A 13744-nucleotide genomic window follows, 5' to 3' on the forward strand; every position below is an offset into this window, starting at 1 on the left:
CACCATCTTGCGACTGTGAAGTGCAAGTCAGACGAAGGTGTTCCAGCCCTGGCACATCGGAGATGCTGTGCAACACTAGCAGCCACCAAAGTGCAGCCTCCACGTATGTGAGGAAAATATACCCCTACGCTGCCATTAGCTTTTACTATAACTTAGAAACAAAATCTTTTCTAAATTATATACTCTGATATAGAACTCAATATTGTTTCCCGTATTGTAAGAAAAATGATTTTTTAACCAAATTAATGACTTGTTCTTCAATTAGCTTCTCCAAACATCAACTGAATAATACCAGCTCTCCAGGTAACTAAAAATCTAAGAGGGAACAAAGTATATACATCAACAACCATGCTAAGAATATCCTATAAAAATGCTGTAAGAGGCCACTGATCTCTATACATTGGGAGTAGGGTGAAAACTTTACTTCTGGTTGGGTGAGGGGGAAATGAGGGAAGCCTCCACAGGAGAAGCATTTAAGTTAAACCCTAGAGAAAGAAAGACTTTGGATGTGTGCGATGGGCAGGAAGGACATTCTAGGTAGAAGGAATAGTTTAATGTGGGAAACTGAAGGTCATGTATAGGAAACAGTAAATTCCTTCTGACTGTAGTAGGGGAACAAAGATCAGATTAAAAACTTAGACCAGTTTAGCCTTCACTGGTGTGACTCAGTGGACTGAATTCCAGCCTTTGAACCAAAAGGTCGCAGGTTCAATTCCTGGCAAGGGCACATGCCTGGGTTGTGGACCAGGAACCTGGTTGGGGGCATGTGAGGGGCAACCTGTTGATATTTTTACCACACATTGATGTTTCTTTCTCTTTCTCCCTCCCTCCCCCCTCTCTAAATAAAGAAAGAAAATCTTAAAAAAAAAAAAATAAAGAAGTTAGACCAGTTTATAACAAGCCTTGAATGCCAAGAGAAGGAGTCTGGGCTTTATTCTCCAAGTCATGAGGTGGCGTTTAAAGCTTCTAGGCAAACAGGATCAGGGTGGTTATTTAGGAGAATGTACTTGAGAGCAACAGGTGAGATGGACTGAGGAGGCAGGGGGATGCCACTAGGGACTGGGCAGCTATCAGGGCAGAGGCAAAGAGGTGTGAAACAGGACAGTCAGAGTGAGAACAGAGTGGGAAGAATAAACAAACATGGGAGACACTACAAAAGTACATGTAACACAAGTCAGCTCCTGTCTGGGTACGGAGTGTGCGTCATGGGAGGAATAAAGCAAGAAAACATCTTATTGTACGAAATAGAAACAAAAACCTCATGTGGTACCTCTGGAGCTGAAGACAGGAATGGTTTTATGTAGATGTTGGAGTCATGCACCTTCAGGTCATGGTCCCCCAGTCCCCTGGTCACTCCAATAGTTGCCATTACTCGGGCCTAGGAGTGAAAGCAGAGGGTCAGGAGAAACACTCACACACCGAGAAAGGATTCCCATTACAATACAGCCGCATGGGCTAAGGGAGAAGCAATACGTTTCCAGTTCCTCTCGCCTCTCTCTGTGTCCCTTGCTACTAGTGCATGTAGGTAGCTGTGGCCTAGGAAGGGCTCACAATGATCACTTATGCCCTTAATGAGTGGCTTTTCCACCAATTAAGTTTGATGGGTTGCTGTTGTCTTTTTTCGGATTTCTTTTGTAGAGATTCGAGGGAAGGGTGTCCAATAAACTATATCCATTACATGTGTGATATTTACAGCTACTAAAATTAGTTCAAACTAAATCTAACAGCATCCATCCATCCGTCCGTCACACACCCACTCTACAAGTATTTTCTGAACACCAGCTATGTCTCTGGGTCTGTAATAGGCAATAGTAAAACATATAAAGAAATCAGTAGCAGCTCCTAACCTCCCAAAGCTCATACATTATATCTAATGGATGGAGAAAACAAATCATTAGCGATTCTGAAACCAACCCTGTCTCCACAGATTCTCTCTGGGTGGAGAGGAACAACATATCACTTTGCTGTAACCACTCAGTCTTGCTTTAAGGAAGCAAGACTATTATACTAATGCCTTAATACCTCCTAGGATGCCACAGATTTGATTTACCCAAACATTTAGTGAGCACCTACTAAGAGCAGGCACCCTGCTGTAGGGGACAAATGTCTATGGATTTGTCCCTACTATAAAGGAATTTGGTAAGGGCGTGAAGAAGCACATGGCCCATTGAAGAAAGACATATAAACAATGGGCTAGGTGAGTTCAGAGGAGGCAAAAATTCGGCTGAGGCTCCCTGGAAGTGGCACCAAACTTTTGCGCAGAAGGACATGCAGCATCAGGACAGGTAAACACAGAAGGATGGACTGAAGGTAATTTTGGGTGGAATGAAGCCCAATGGCCTAACACCTGGATCACCAATAATATATCTGGTGTAGTGTCATGGTTCAAAAGCCCAGGCTTGAAGCCCCACTCTATTACTTGGGTAATGAAAATAACTTATGAAGCCCTAATCAGTGTGGCTCAGTTTTTGGCCGTCATCCTGCAAAGGGAAAGGCCATTGGTTCGATTCCCAGTCAGGGCACACGCCTGGGTTGTGGGTTTGGGCCCTGGTCAGGGCGCAGACAAAAGGCAACTGATCGATGTTTCTCTCTCGCACTGATGTGTCTGTGTGTGTGTCTCTCTCTCTCTCTCTTTCTCACTCTCTCTTTCACTTTCCCTTTTCTCCAAAATAAATAAATAAAATCTTTAAAAAAGAATAACATAGATCCTGAGAAACATTACAATCTAACACATCACCATCATATTCCTCTCAGTTTCCCCCAAAAGCTGTGGAGTTTGGAGTTGGTTTTGAAGGTGGGTAAGTTCACATTAAAAGTGGAAATGAAACCATGACATGTTTTTTAAAGGCCAGACTCAAGGGGGCAAAATGCAGACACCGATGGGAAGCCTGGAGCCCTCTGGTCTGCAGGGCCGCAGCCCCTCTGCTCTGCCGGGAGGCTGGACCGGCTCCCTTCTCGCCGGGAAGTGTTCAACTGAGTGCGGGAGCTCGGAGTCCCCGCCCTCCAACCTGCAGTGCCACCTTCTCTGGCTGTAAAGAGCATAGGTGGGCGTATTGGTTCAAAGGAATCTGATGTTTCTGCTGGTTACTAAATTTGTTTACAAAGTATGTAGGTGCCACCCAAGTCTTTTGAAGCACTGGCAGAAATAAATGAAAAATAATGGCTGCCCAGGTAGGAGTATTCTAAAACCTCTGGGTAGGTGTACACAGAGAAAAAAGAGAAAACCCCTATAAAGAATCTAGACAGAACTGATATATTGCAGTTGTAAAGGTGTCTGGAGACACTGTGGAGCCCTCAAACAGGGTGGGGTGCTACTTTGGTGCTGGGCGTGCCTGGAGCCGACCAGAGACAGCCACGGAGGCCCAGAGACAGACCAGCAGCTCCAATGACAGAACCTGCCGGCTGCAGTCCCAGGGCCGCCCAACCCTAACTGACTGAAATGCCTGAGGAGCACGGCGTCCTGGCACGCTAAACTTTTTGCCTATCTGGGAAAACCTTGCTTCTTTAAATCTTATTGTTGATAATCTTCAAAGAACACATTTGTCCATTTTCCTGCTGTATGAAGGAGAGTATACTGAGCATAACTGAAGAGCTTATTTAATACTCATGCATTTATTGAAGGACTGTCAGGTACCAGGCTAGACAGGTACTAGGGATACATATAACAGGATGTGGTCCTGAGCTCCCTGGAACTCACTGGGCACGGCAGGGTAACACTGAGAACCTCGGCCACAGAGAACTCTAGGTGCAGGTGCAGGCCCCTGGGCTGAGTGATTCGCATGAATGGTACCCACTGTACTGAAGGCTCGAATAATTCTACCAGAAACAGAGCCCTTCCTTGTCATGATTCTCAGCCATAAACAGTGAGGAAGAGGCTGTCCAATCTCCAGGGAAGGGGCAAACTAGTTTGAAAAGTGATCCCTACATGGATCAGATATTCATGCTTCATTTCCCTCCACAAATGCCTCCTTCCAGTGAAATCACTGTGGGGCTACACTGAGGCCCCAAATCTACCTACCCCCTCTTCTCTCTCTCAGATGAGCTCACATGCACCCCCCCGCCACCCCAAGTTCTGCTCAAGGAGACATCCTTCAGTTTTCTTATGAGTCACTTCCTCCCGCTAAAAACTATCAAATGCTAAAAAAACTTTCAGTTGAACATTCATCTTAATGTGACCACATTTTTCACTTCTAATTGGAACTCTCAGCACCTAGTTGAAATGTATCTGTGTCTGCAGGAAGAATGCAATGATTCAGAAGGTGTTTGTTCTGATCGGGACATAGCTTCAAAGCTTCCTCATCTCCGCTCCAGGACCGCAACCTCCCCCAGCCTCTGCTCACAGCCCCCTTCAAGACTGACAGCCTTCCTTCGCTTCAGCAATGTGCCTGCTGCTCCGTGTGTGATGCCGACCGGGGCCCCGGGCGCTGGTGATGAACGGTCCGGTGCCGTCTGCCTGGGCTCAGGTCCATGTGATCCTATGGCTTAGTCACAGTGAAGCTCTGGATCCCCTTCGTGGGACAAGTGGAGAAGCAGACTTGCAGGGTCTGAACTTCCACGGAGGAGTGTGAGGGCCTGGGGAGGAGGCAGAGGGCCATGGCTCCACATCTGGGACCACCCCTTGCTGACTGGGGGACTCTGCCTGAGCGGTTTTACCCTGAGTCCCAGGTGCCTCGTCTACCAAATGGACAGCATAAAGCCGGCTCTGCCTGCCGTGTGGCTTGTTATCACAGGTATACTGCAAGATGATGAATGTGAATGTGGTCATGCTTACACACTGTAAAAAGTTATCCAAATGGGTTGAGATGGGCAATGTTAATTTTCATAAAACTGACATTCGTCCCTTGAGCTTGCCACACCCCTCCCCAACCCTGCCACTCCTTGGACCCTCAAGACAGGAGGCCTGAGGGATGATGGAGAGGATCTGCCTTCAAGCTGTCAAGCCTATACAGTCAGGAGCTGTTGAGTGGAATGCAGGGATTGCCATGGGCCCCACGAGCTGGCCCTGTTGTCTCTCTGGGGGAGGTGACCATGCCTACCTTCTTGCCTTCTCCGTATATAAGGGGAAACTTCAAGTCATCGTCCTCAATGGTTTTGTATGCCCTGTAGGGGGATAAACAACATTGTAAAAAAGGTTTGCACTCAATCAGTGGCCCTGCCCTGATCTCTTCTCCAAGACTCCATCCACTCATCACACCGCCTGTCTCCACCTTTACAGAGTTATTCTCCCTTCAGAATTGCAGGTCTGTGTGTACATATTTTAACAAACCAGGAAACAACAAGGCTTTATATGTTTGAAGAGGGAAAAAATAAGTTGGTATAATCATAATGAGCGAGATGGGGAGATGGGTTTCTGTCTTGGGCATTTAGTGCCTGTGCAGTAATGAAATGGCCCAGCAGAAGGGATAGGGTCCTTGTCATTAATCTGAAACTGTGAGAAGCAGCAGTGCTCAGATGGGTGGAGTGTGAAAATGCTCCAAGAGCCAGTTCTCACCTTCAGGGGTTGTTTACCCCAAAGCAGCCTTGTATTGGCATGGCAGGAAAAGGAATATTTAGAGCCCGTTTGACCTCAGTATGATATTCAAGGTTGGCAGAAAATTCTGTTTCACAATAGCTATTAAATGGCCATTTGACACACAGAAAGAAAATTCAGTTCATGCTTCGGTGGTTTATTCCTGCCATGGTTGTCCAGATGCCACTGCATACACACCAGTGGCTGGCCCCGTCAATGCAAGGCAGCAGACAAAGCTGTGTCTTTCAATTTTGCGCATAAGGCATTTAAAAAACAAGCAAGCAGCCCTGGCTGGGTGGCTCAGCTGGTTGGAGCATTGTCCCGTACACAAAAAGGCTGTGGGTTCGGTGCCCAATTGGCATGTACAGGAGACGATCCATCAATGTTTGTCTCTCAAATTGATGTTTCTTTCTCTCTCTAAAAAATTAATAAACATATTCTCGGGTGAGGATTAAAAACATTTTTTTTTTAAAGCAAGCAAACAAACACGGCAGTAGTAGTAGTCCTACTACTAGCTACACCCTGGGGAAGTAGCTCCGCCCTTTTTGGTCTTGGTTTCCTCATCTAGAGAGTGAGGATAGTCATATAGGATGTCAACAGCTTAGTACAGGGCCTAGCACTTAATAAGCACTCAATTTGTGGGAGCTATTACTAATATTTAGTAGAGAACTAATACTTGGCCCACGAGTTCCCTTTTCTTCAAAATGAGGATGGTCTTGCGTATTCACCACCTCAGAGAAGTATTAAGAAGATGAAGTAAAAGCTGGGGTAGATTCTACTAGATTAGGTTCTAGAAGCAAGATAGTTTTCTAAAAGGATGTCTCTTGAGTGCATGAAAAACTCGGCAACTTGGGAATGAAGCTGAAATAAAATTTTTGGACGCTCTTGATGTACAAAAGAATGCAACTCAATGTCAAAAGTTCAACCCCACACCTGAAGCAGGTACATCCTTATTTTCCAGGAAGCTGTTAATAATTAAGTTGCCCCTGCCCAGGGGGCAGAGGAGACTCAAGTTTAGCACTGCTTTCTGGGCAGGTGGACGAGCCTCTCTGGACCTCAGGATCCTCATTAATCGGAGAGGGCAGAAACCGGGGCACACTTGGGGGCCTGCTGTGAATCAGAAACAGGAGCCTAATGAACGTGGCCAGCTTGGGGGGTAAGGAGCACAGCGCCCGCCACACGCTGCTGCCACCAGCAAGCGACCCAGAGGTGCTCTAGAATCAGATTGTCAAAAATAGAGCCTCTCGCCCCTAAATCTACCCAGTTTACACAAGTGGAAATAGCTACTTAAATCTTTTTATATTCACACGAACTATTTAAAACACTGTAGTATACAAGTCACCGGGGGAACAAATAGAGTTATTATTAGAACACAGACGCAGCTTGGGGGTTGAATGAGTTCGTAGACCAGGGCTTCTCAACCTTGGCTGCACAGTCAATCACCTGGGAGGGCTTTAAAATATCCTGATGTACAGGTCACACTGCACTGCCATGAAATCTGAACCTTTGGGGATGGGACCCAAGCCCTGCGGATTTTTTTAGGCTTCCCAGGTGATTCCAATGTGCAGCCAAGGTTGAGAATTACTCCTGCAGACCCAGGGGCATTAGCTAACATTCAAATTCAGTTGAGCAACAGATCCCTGTCAACTGGACCCTAAAGGTGACAGACTATACGAGTCAGGGGAGAGGAGGGAAACGGTCTGAGAAAGGCTCTGAAATGAGCAGAAGCAGGACTCGGTGACCGTGGAGAGGAAGTGCGGGGAGTGAGAAGACAGGCTCTCACAGAGAGGAGGACACAGTGGGGACAGTGCCGAGAGAGGGGCTGGGGACCCAGGCACAGGAGTCAGACTCCAATGGGAGGCACGAGGCAGCAGTTTGAGAGTCAATGACTGGAAATTACTTAGAGCTCAGCAGAGAGGCTAAGAGCGCTCTTAACTGGCTTGAAAAAGGCAGTGAGAAAACAGTTCTTTGACTCCACCACAAGCCCAGGTAATCGATTTCTCCCAGGGCAGAGTTTCAGGAGCATGAAGTCTGTGTTACCAAAGCTCTGAAAGACAGACATTCATCTTGGAATTGTCACCCACAGAATCAAGAAAATTGTAAATTCTCATTTTTTAGCTTCTGTTTCTTCAAGAACCACCACCACGACCACCCTAAAAATAGAAAAGACAACTCTGGATAAGGAAAGGTTATTCTGTTTCTGCCACTGTTGGTTTTCAATCAAATGTGAGTCCTCCCCGTCCTTTCCCCCCAAGTGACAAGGGTGGACAACTATAGATAAAGAGAGCAAATACAACCCCTCTCCCCCTTAATCTTTCGGGGTCCTGAGCACACTTCATCATGAAGGTAGCTGGACTTCTCTCCACAGTTAAAGTCTTGAATAGTAAAGAATAAAATACTCAAGAGTTAAAACTGGTACCTTGATGAAAATCTGTCTCAATCAATGCCAGCTAACAATAATGACAGTGGCTAAGATTCACTGAAAACCTCCTATGTGCCAAACGCTGGGCTCAGTGCTTGCTTACATGTCTAAAATCGCTCAAAAGCCCTGCAAGGTTCTATCTTACAGATCAGGGGACTGAGGCTCAGAGAGGCTAAGTTACTCTCCCAAGATCACACACCACATTAGTGGCCCGAAGACTAAACTCAGGCTTTCCCAGAAAACACACCAGTGTGACATCAGGACTCAGCTCTGGGGATTTCTCATTCTACTTTAAGAGTCTCAAGGACCATCGTTGTCCACCTCTCAGTGAGTGAAAAGCAGGCGTTTGGGGAAGGAGAACTTTTGGCAAAGGAGGAAGGAGGATTTTCTCTATGAGGCAAAACAACAAAAGGTGACCATGTGTGGACAAAACTAGCAGCTGTTGAAGTACACAGTCTACAAGCAAAACAGAGAAAAGCCGGGGATGCCGCTGCCCGTGTTCTTGGCCTGCCACCGCTTCCAGGCCCTTGCATCTGCAGCCGTCGAGTCTGACGGAGCTCTCTCCCGCTGACAGCAGGGCTCCTCGGGCCTGTTCTAGCAGTTTAAGGGGCCACCCCAGGCTCTGCCCACCTGAAAGGCCTGCCCGCTGTTCATACTTCATCCCAGTCCACGTCTGGGCTGTGGGCTTGAATCTATGCTTCCAGCTCGGCTTGGCTCCCATCCTTCTCAGCTGGGGAGGCGAGAGGGTGAGGACAGTGGCTGGAAGCTCGAGGGCTCAAGTCATGTGCGGCACTCGCGGCCAGAGATTGATAGAAAATGTTTTTTTTTTCACATCAAATCCTACGATTTCTGAAATCCTGATTAAATTTTTAAAAATAATTCCAAAATAGATTACTCACTAGCTTTACAATAATGTAACTGGCCAGAGATCATATTCAAGTAATTACTTGAAGCACAGCTGAAAGGCTTAGGAAAGATTTTTAGAATAACTCTTTATTTTGGGTCAATTCCTCTATGAATATTTATGAGGCCAACTGACAAAAAGATGAGATGAGAAAAAAATGCAAGGCTTAAAAAAGGCCACATTAAAGGGCTTTCTCTAATTCAAGGCAGTATCCTCAGAAGATTCCATTAAACATTGTTTTTAAAGCAATAGTTGCCCTTGCAATGTTGATTCTGCAAAGCTGTGAAAACAAGGCACCAGCTGTCTTGGACCCACCAGAAGGAAAATCACTGGGACAAACTGACAGACCACTAAGTTGGCCGTGCCCTAAACGCAGGAAGCCTTCCTAGAATCCAACTCCGGCTGGCCCGTGGCCTCTGTCATCAAATGGACTGTTACAGAGAGTCAGTGTCCTAGGACTGTGACAGTACCTCCATCAGCCCGCTCCACCGAACAACAGGCCTGGTCAGTTGTAAACTGACTCAAACAGCCACCCACAGGAGCCTTTGGTCTGTTTCCTGGAAAAACATGGAATAAATCTAGTCTCTTCCACTTGAGAGCTTTGGAACTATTTGATGAGAGCTATCTCTGTGTTCCTCTTTCCTAGTTCCTTCAACTGTCCTTCACGGGACCTGGGACACCATCCCTAACCACTCAAGTTCCCATCCAGCCAAGTATTTCTTAACTGAGCACCAAATGCTGTGGCAGGGGCTGTCTGGGGTTTCTAGTTTGTCTTCATCCTCAGAAAATGACACTCAGAACTGAACACACTTAAAGTGCGGTTCACATAAGAATGAAATGATTATTTCTTTGATATAGACCTTGTTCTTTTAAAAAATCACTGCAGCTTATATCTGCATCACATGCATGTACATGTGTCTGTGTCTGTGGTTTAGAGGCTCATTGAAATGATGAGTGAAAACAAACGAACAACCTAACCAAACAAAATTCGCCATCAGTGCAGTCAGTCCACAGGAAAAAAGTCTCGAGGTTCATGGTCTCCTCTAGTTTACTCTTTTACACAATACATATTTTACTTTGAATGGAAAACTCCACTGCCTTTATTAATTTTATCTTCCTGGTTTCAGTTCTAACGGACTCAGAGACATCTGAATTCATATTCTTTCCTCCAAAATATCAGCTCTTCTTCTATGCTATATTAAATTTGATTAAGTAGTTCTGCTATTATTCCTCCAAGACTTGGAAAAAATGCTAAGCAGAACCAAGTCATTAAAGATCTTTCTCCAGGCCAACCTAACCAGACAAGGGGAGTATAAACATTTCTCGAAGGCACGTGCATGAAAAGTACGTGCATTTGAAAAATTGTATTCCTGTCTTGTGGAAAGGCACAGAAGACAGACTCAAAAGTAGAGGGCAGAAGACGAGATATTAATGTTTAAATGGGGGCAGAAGGGATTTAAGGTTTGAAAAGGATGAAAACACTGATCCAGATAGACGCAGTGTCTATCTTTGGTATAGACTCTTTGGGTATAGCTCTTGGGCCGTTACAAAGCAACTTAACTATTATTCACAGTGTTTCCCCATCCTGTCCAAAGTACTAGGAGAACAAGTCATAAAATTTCTTACTAAGTTAATACATACATGTACACCGCTGCCATGATCATACAGCCTAGAAAGCCTATTACAAAAGGGGAGATTACTAACTGAGCTTGACTGATTAGTGAATCCAAGCTTTTCAGAGGATGCTGCTCTTTCAAACCCCTGACTCCTAAGAAAAGAGAGGCGACTGATTGCTCCTTCTACAGTCCTGCCTTTCCAGACTGACTCTCAAGGCCACTCAATCAGCTCCCGCTTCTGCTCGCCGCCCCGCCCCCACTTTCAGAATATTCTCCCACCACCCCTGATGACTTCAGCTGAGGCTCACACTGCCTGATGTCATTCTCAGGAACTCTGCGTGCTTTGACGGTGCTTCTGGAACCCTCACTTTGCAATTCCCACCTACTTGCCTGAGGGCCTTTCTCATCGCTCGGTGTCAGTACCCGGGTTACACGGGCTGCACCCAGAACACCCTCCCCTCTGAGAGTCACACTCTCAACTGTTTGTCCCCTTGCTCCCTTGCTGTGGCTCTCGCCACCCCCCCCGCCCCCGTTCTACCGACCTTCCGGCTATGCTTGCTCCTGACCCAGCCTGCACTTGTGGCACATCTTTTTATTACTTCTCTTGCTAGCAGCCCGAGTTCCTCACTTCTTGATCTTATAGTGAGAAGGAAAAATAGGAACCGAGGGTTTTGTCTATTAACGTTATACCAAATGCTGTCACATCTACCTTCCAAACAGATCTAGAATTGGATATTTTCAACCCCTTCCTTGCCACCGCCCTTGTGCTGGCACCTCCTCTCTTGCCAACAATATTGTTGTTACCTCATTAGGCCTCTCGACAATCATCCAGGCAAGAGAGGACGGTAGGGAAAGTGTTGAAAACTGTTATGTTTTGTCCTTTACCTCTCTATTCTCAGAGCAACCAGAGTCATTATTTTAAAATGTCAGATAGTATCATTACCCTACTCCAACCCTCCAACGGTTTTCCTATTATTCTGTAAATAAAAGCCAAGTAATAAAATAACCTTCTTTAAAATCACTCTCCTCCCCCAAGTTTCCTATTACCGTTCTCAATTTTTTCCATGGCATTTACGCCTACCTAATATTTTAAGTATTTTGCTTCTTTAATGTGTTTGTTCTCTCTACTGCTCCCCCAATTCACCCCTCCCCTCTTAAGTTCTATGAGGACAGAGCTTTTTGTTTTGCTACCTGTGGTACCGCAGACACCAAAAAGCGTGCCCAACATACAGCGGGTGCCCATTAAACATTCAAGGGAGTAAGCAAATCGATGAATACTACCCAGCCCAGGCAGCGGTTTTCTTCTCTGTTTTTTCTTGCACTATATATAGTTACAAAACAAAAGCAAAGCACCTTCTTGCTCTCTGTGACTGCCGTCTAAGTGTCAGGTGTGCTGGTCACAGCTGACGATCACTCACAGGCAATTCCTTTCCTTGTCTCTGGTCTTGGCTGCTCCTTGGGGCCTTTCAGACATTCTCTGAACACACCGAGGTCCCTTCATCTGTCTGAGGAGGAATAATTTTAGGATCCCTCCAGGAAGGACACATCTTGCCTCTGTGTCAGTTTTGTAATTTTTATCAGAAAAAGCTTTGCCTGTGTTCTTGGCCTGGTTGAGAGGTCTGTAAGCAACTATTTCTTTCTAATCCACAGCATCATTCCTCAGCTTAAATTTCTCCATTAGCTTTACATCATCTTAAAGTATAACCCAGCGACGGAGCCCTCCATGATCTGATCGCTGCAAGCTGGTGTGGTCTGACATCTTCTATCATTCTGCTGCACGCCCCTAACTCACACCATTTTCTTGCTGTTTCTTTACCACATTGCGGAGCCCTGTCCTTCCTTCTGCCTGGGCTGTTCTTCCCATATTGCCTCCCACAGCTGGCTGCTGTGCACCCCTCACCGAGCTCAGCGAACAGGCGCCCTGCCTAGTCTGTTTCAGCAACTCATGGCATGTACACAGCACAACCTGAAATCATCCTATTTAATCATTTGTTTATTTAATTCTGCCCCCTCTCACTCTGAACGTTAGCTCCTGGAGGCAGGGACTCTGTCTCATTTACTGCTACATCCTCATTTTCACAACTGTGTAGGCACATTATGGATGCAAAGTAGTTGCTAGTTAAATAGATGAATAAGTGAATGAAGACTGGCACTTCCTTCTTCACACACCAGCTTCCCTCTAAAACTGTACCGTAGTTTTCATGTCCCTGTTTATTTTGTCTAAATGATAAGCTTTCCTATGGCAGAAATTCAGGGTTGAATCCTATCAGTGATGCCGTGGGCTTGCGTTTCATATTAAAATTTTAGGCTCCCTTTTATCATCAGTACAGGGTGGTGCAAAAGGTTTACAGTTCTTTGTATGGAAAATAGAACAAATCATAAGACTGAACTGTGTTCGTGTACTCACAACTGTAAATCTACGCTTGATCCACCCTGTATATATTAGTAGAGAATCATAAAATTATTTTAAAAATGGCAGTTGTTATCCTCTTGCCTATTACCTTCTCCTGATAATTCCAGAAAGGTAGTTTTCGTTGCAGGAGGTTCCTTCTTTTGTGTTAACGCTGGGTAAAGTGTACATGAGAAGGCAAATCTCCCACTTAGGAAAATTCTTCCGGTCTTGCCTGGATTCCTCCATTCCCAGCCAGAGCCCCCACTTGGACTCCTAACCCACAGGCCAGGAACTTGAAGTTCACGCTTTGGCGCTACCCACACAGATCACTTCCCACAGTCTCCCTTCTCTCCTAAGTCAAGACCTTTAATTAGAAGAAAAGGACAGAAATACCACTTGTTTCCCTAAGTCTTAATTTCCTCAGCAATACTTCACAGTCATTGAAGAAGAACGTGACCCTTTCTGGGGGAGTGAGAGACCTTCTTCCTTTAGGGACTGCCTGATCTTGTCAATCCACACATGCGCTCCCGACAACATGCACCCCGTGAGTCACATTCTTCCACTTGCTAACCTCTTGACACAGCCTTGGATGCCTCCCCTCCCTTGGGAAGCTGTCTTCCTGGATTCTCTCTTCCCTCCTGGCGGGCCCTACATTAAAGAACACGAGGCTGGAATCAGAGGTTTTGAGGTCACCTCTCAGTCCTCACATGAACCAGCTGTGTGAACTTGGGAAAGTCCCTCAACCTCACTGAATTTGCTTCGGCTGCATTCCTCATGGAAGCCTGAAACGATTAAAAGCATATGAGCCTGGGAAAGTCCTTGGTGAAGGAGAAGGTGCTATTACACTAGAAGCTGTCGCTATGAAGGGCCTAAGGGCCTCAATCTTTCTCCACTGCAGATG

General features: G+C 45.9%; 1 protein-coding gene across 1 annotated transcript in view; it reads right to left on the reverse strand.

Annotated features, from left to right (window-relative positions):
• Positions 1-13744, reverse strand: part of PPM1H (protein phosphatase, Mg2+/Mn2+ dependent 1H) — a 249697-nt gene that overhangs the window by 33137 nt on the left and 202816 nt on the right. Inside the window, exons 7-8 of the mRNA XM_054580033.1 lie at positions 5037-5100; positions 1271-1378 (exon numbers count right to left, since the gene is read on the reverse strand). Of these exons, the coding sequence (XP_054436008.1) occupies positions 1271-1378; positions 5037-5100 (172 nt within the window). The remainder of the gene's footprint in view (positions 1-1270; positions 1379-5036; positions 5101-13744) is intronic.

Source organism: Pteronotus mesoamericanus, unplaced genomic scaffold (assembly GCF_021234165.1).
Source record: "Pteronotus mesoamericanus isolate MK-2021 breed Mesoamerican mustached bat unplaced genomic scaffold, CSHL_Meso_final contig_56, whole genome shotgun sequence".
NCBI lineage: Eukaryota > Metazoa > Chordata > Mammalia > Chiroptera > Mormoopidae > Pteronotus > Pteronotus mesoamericanus.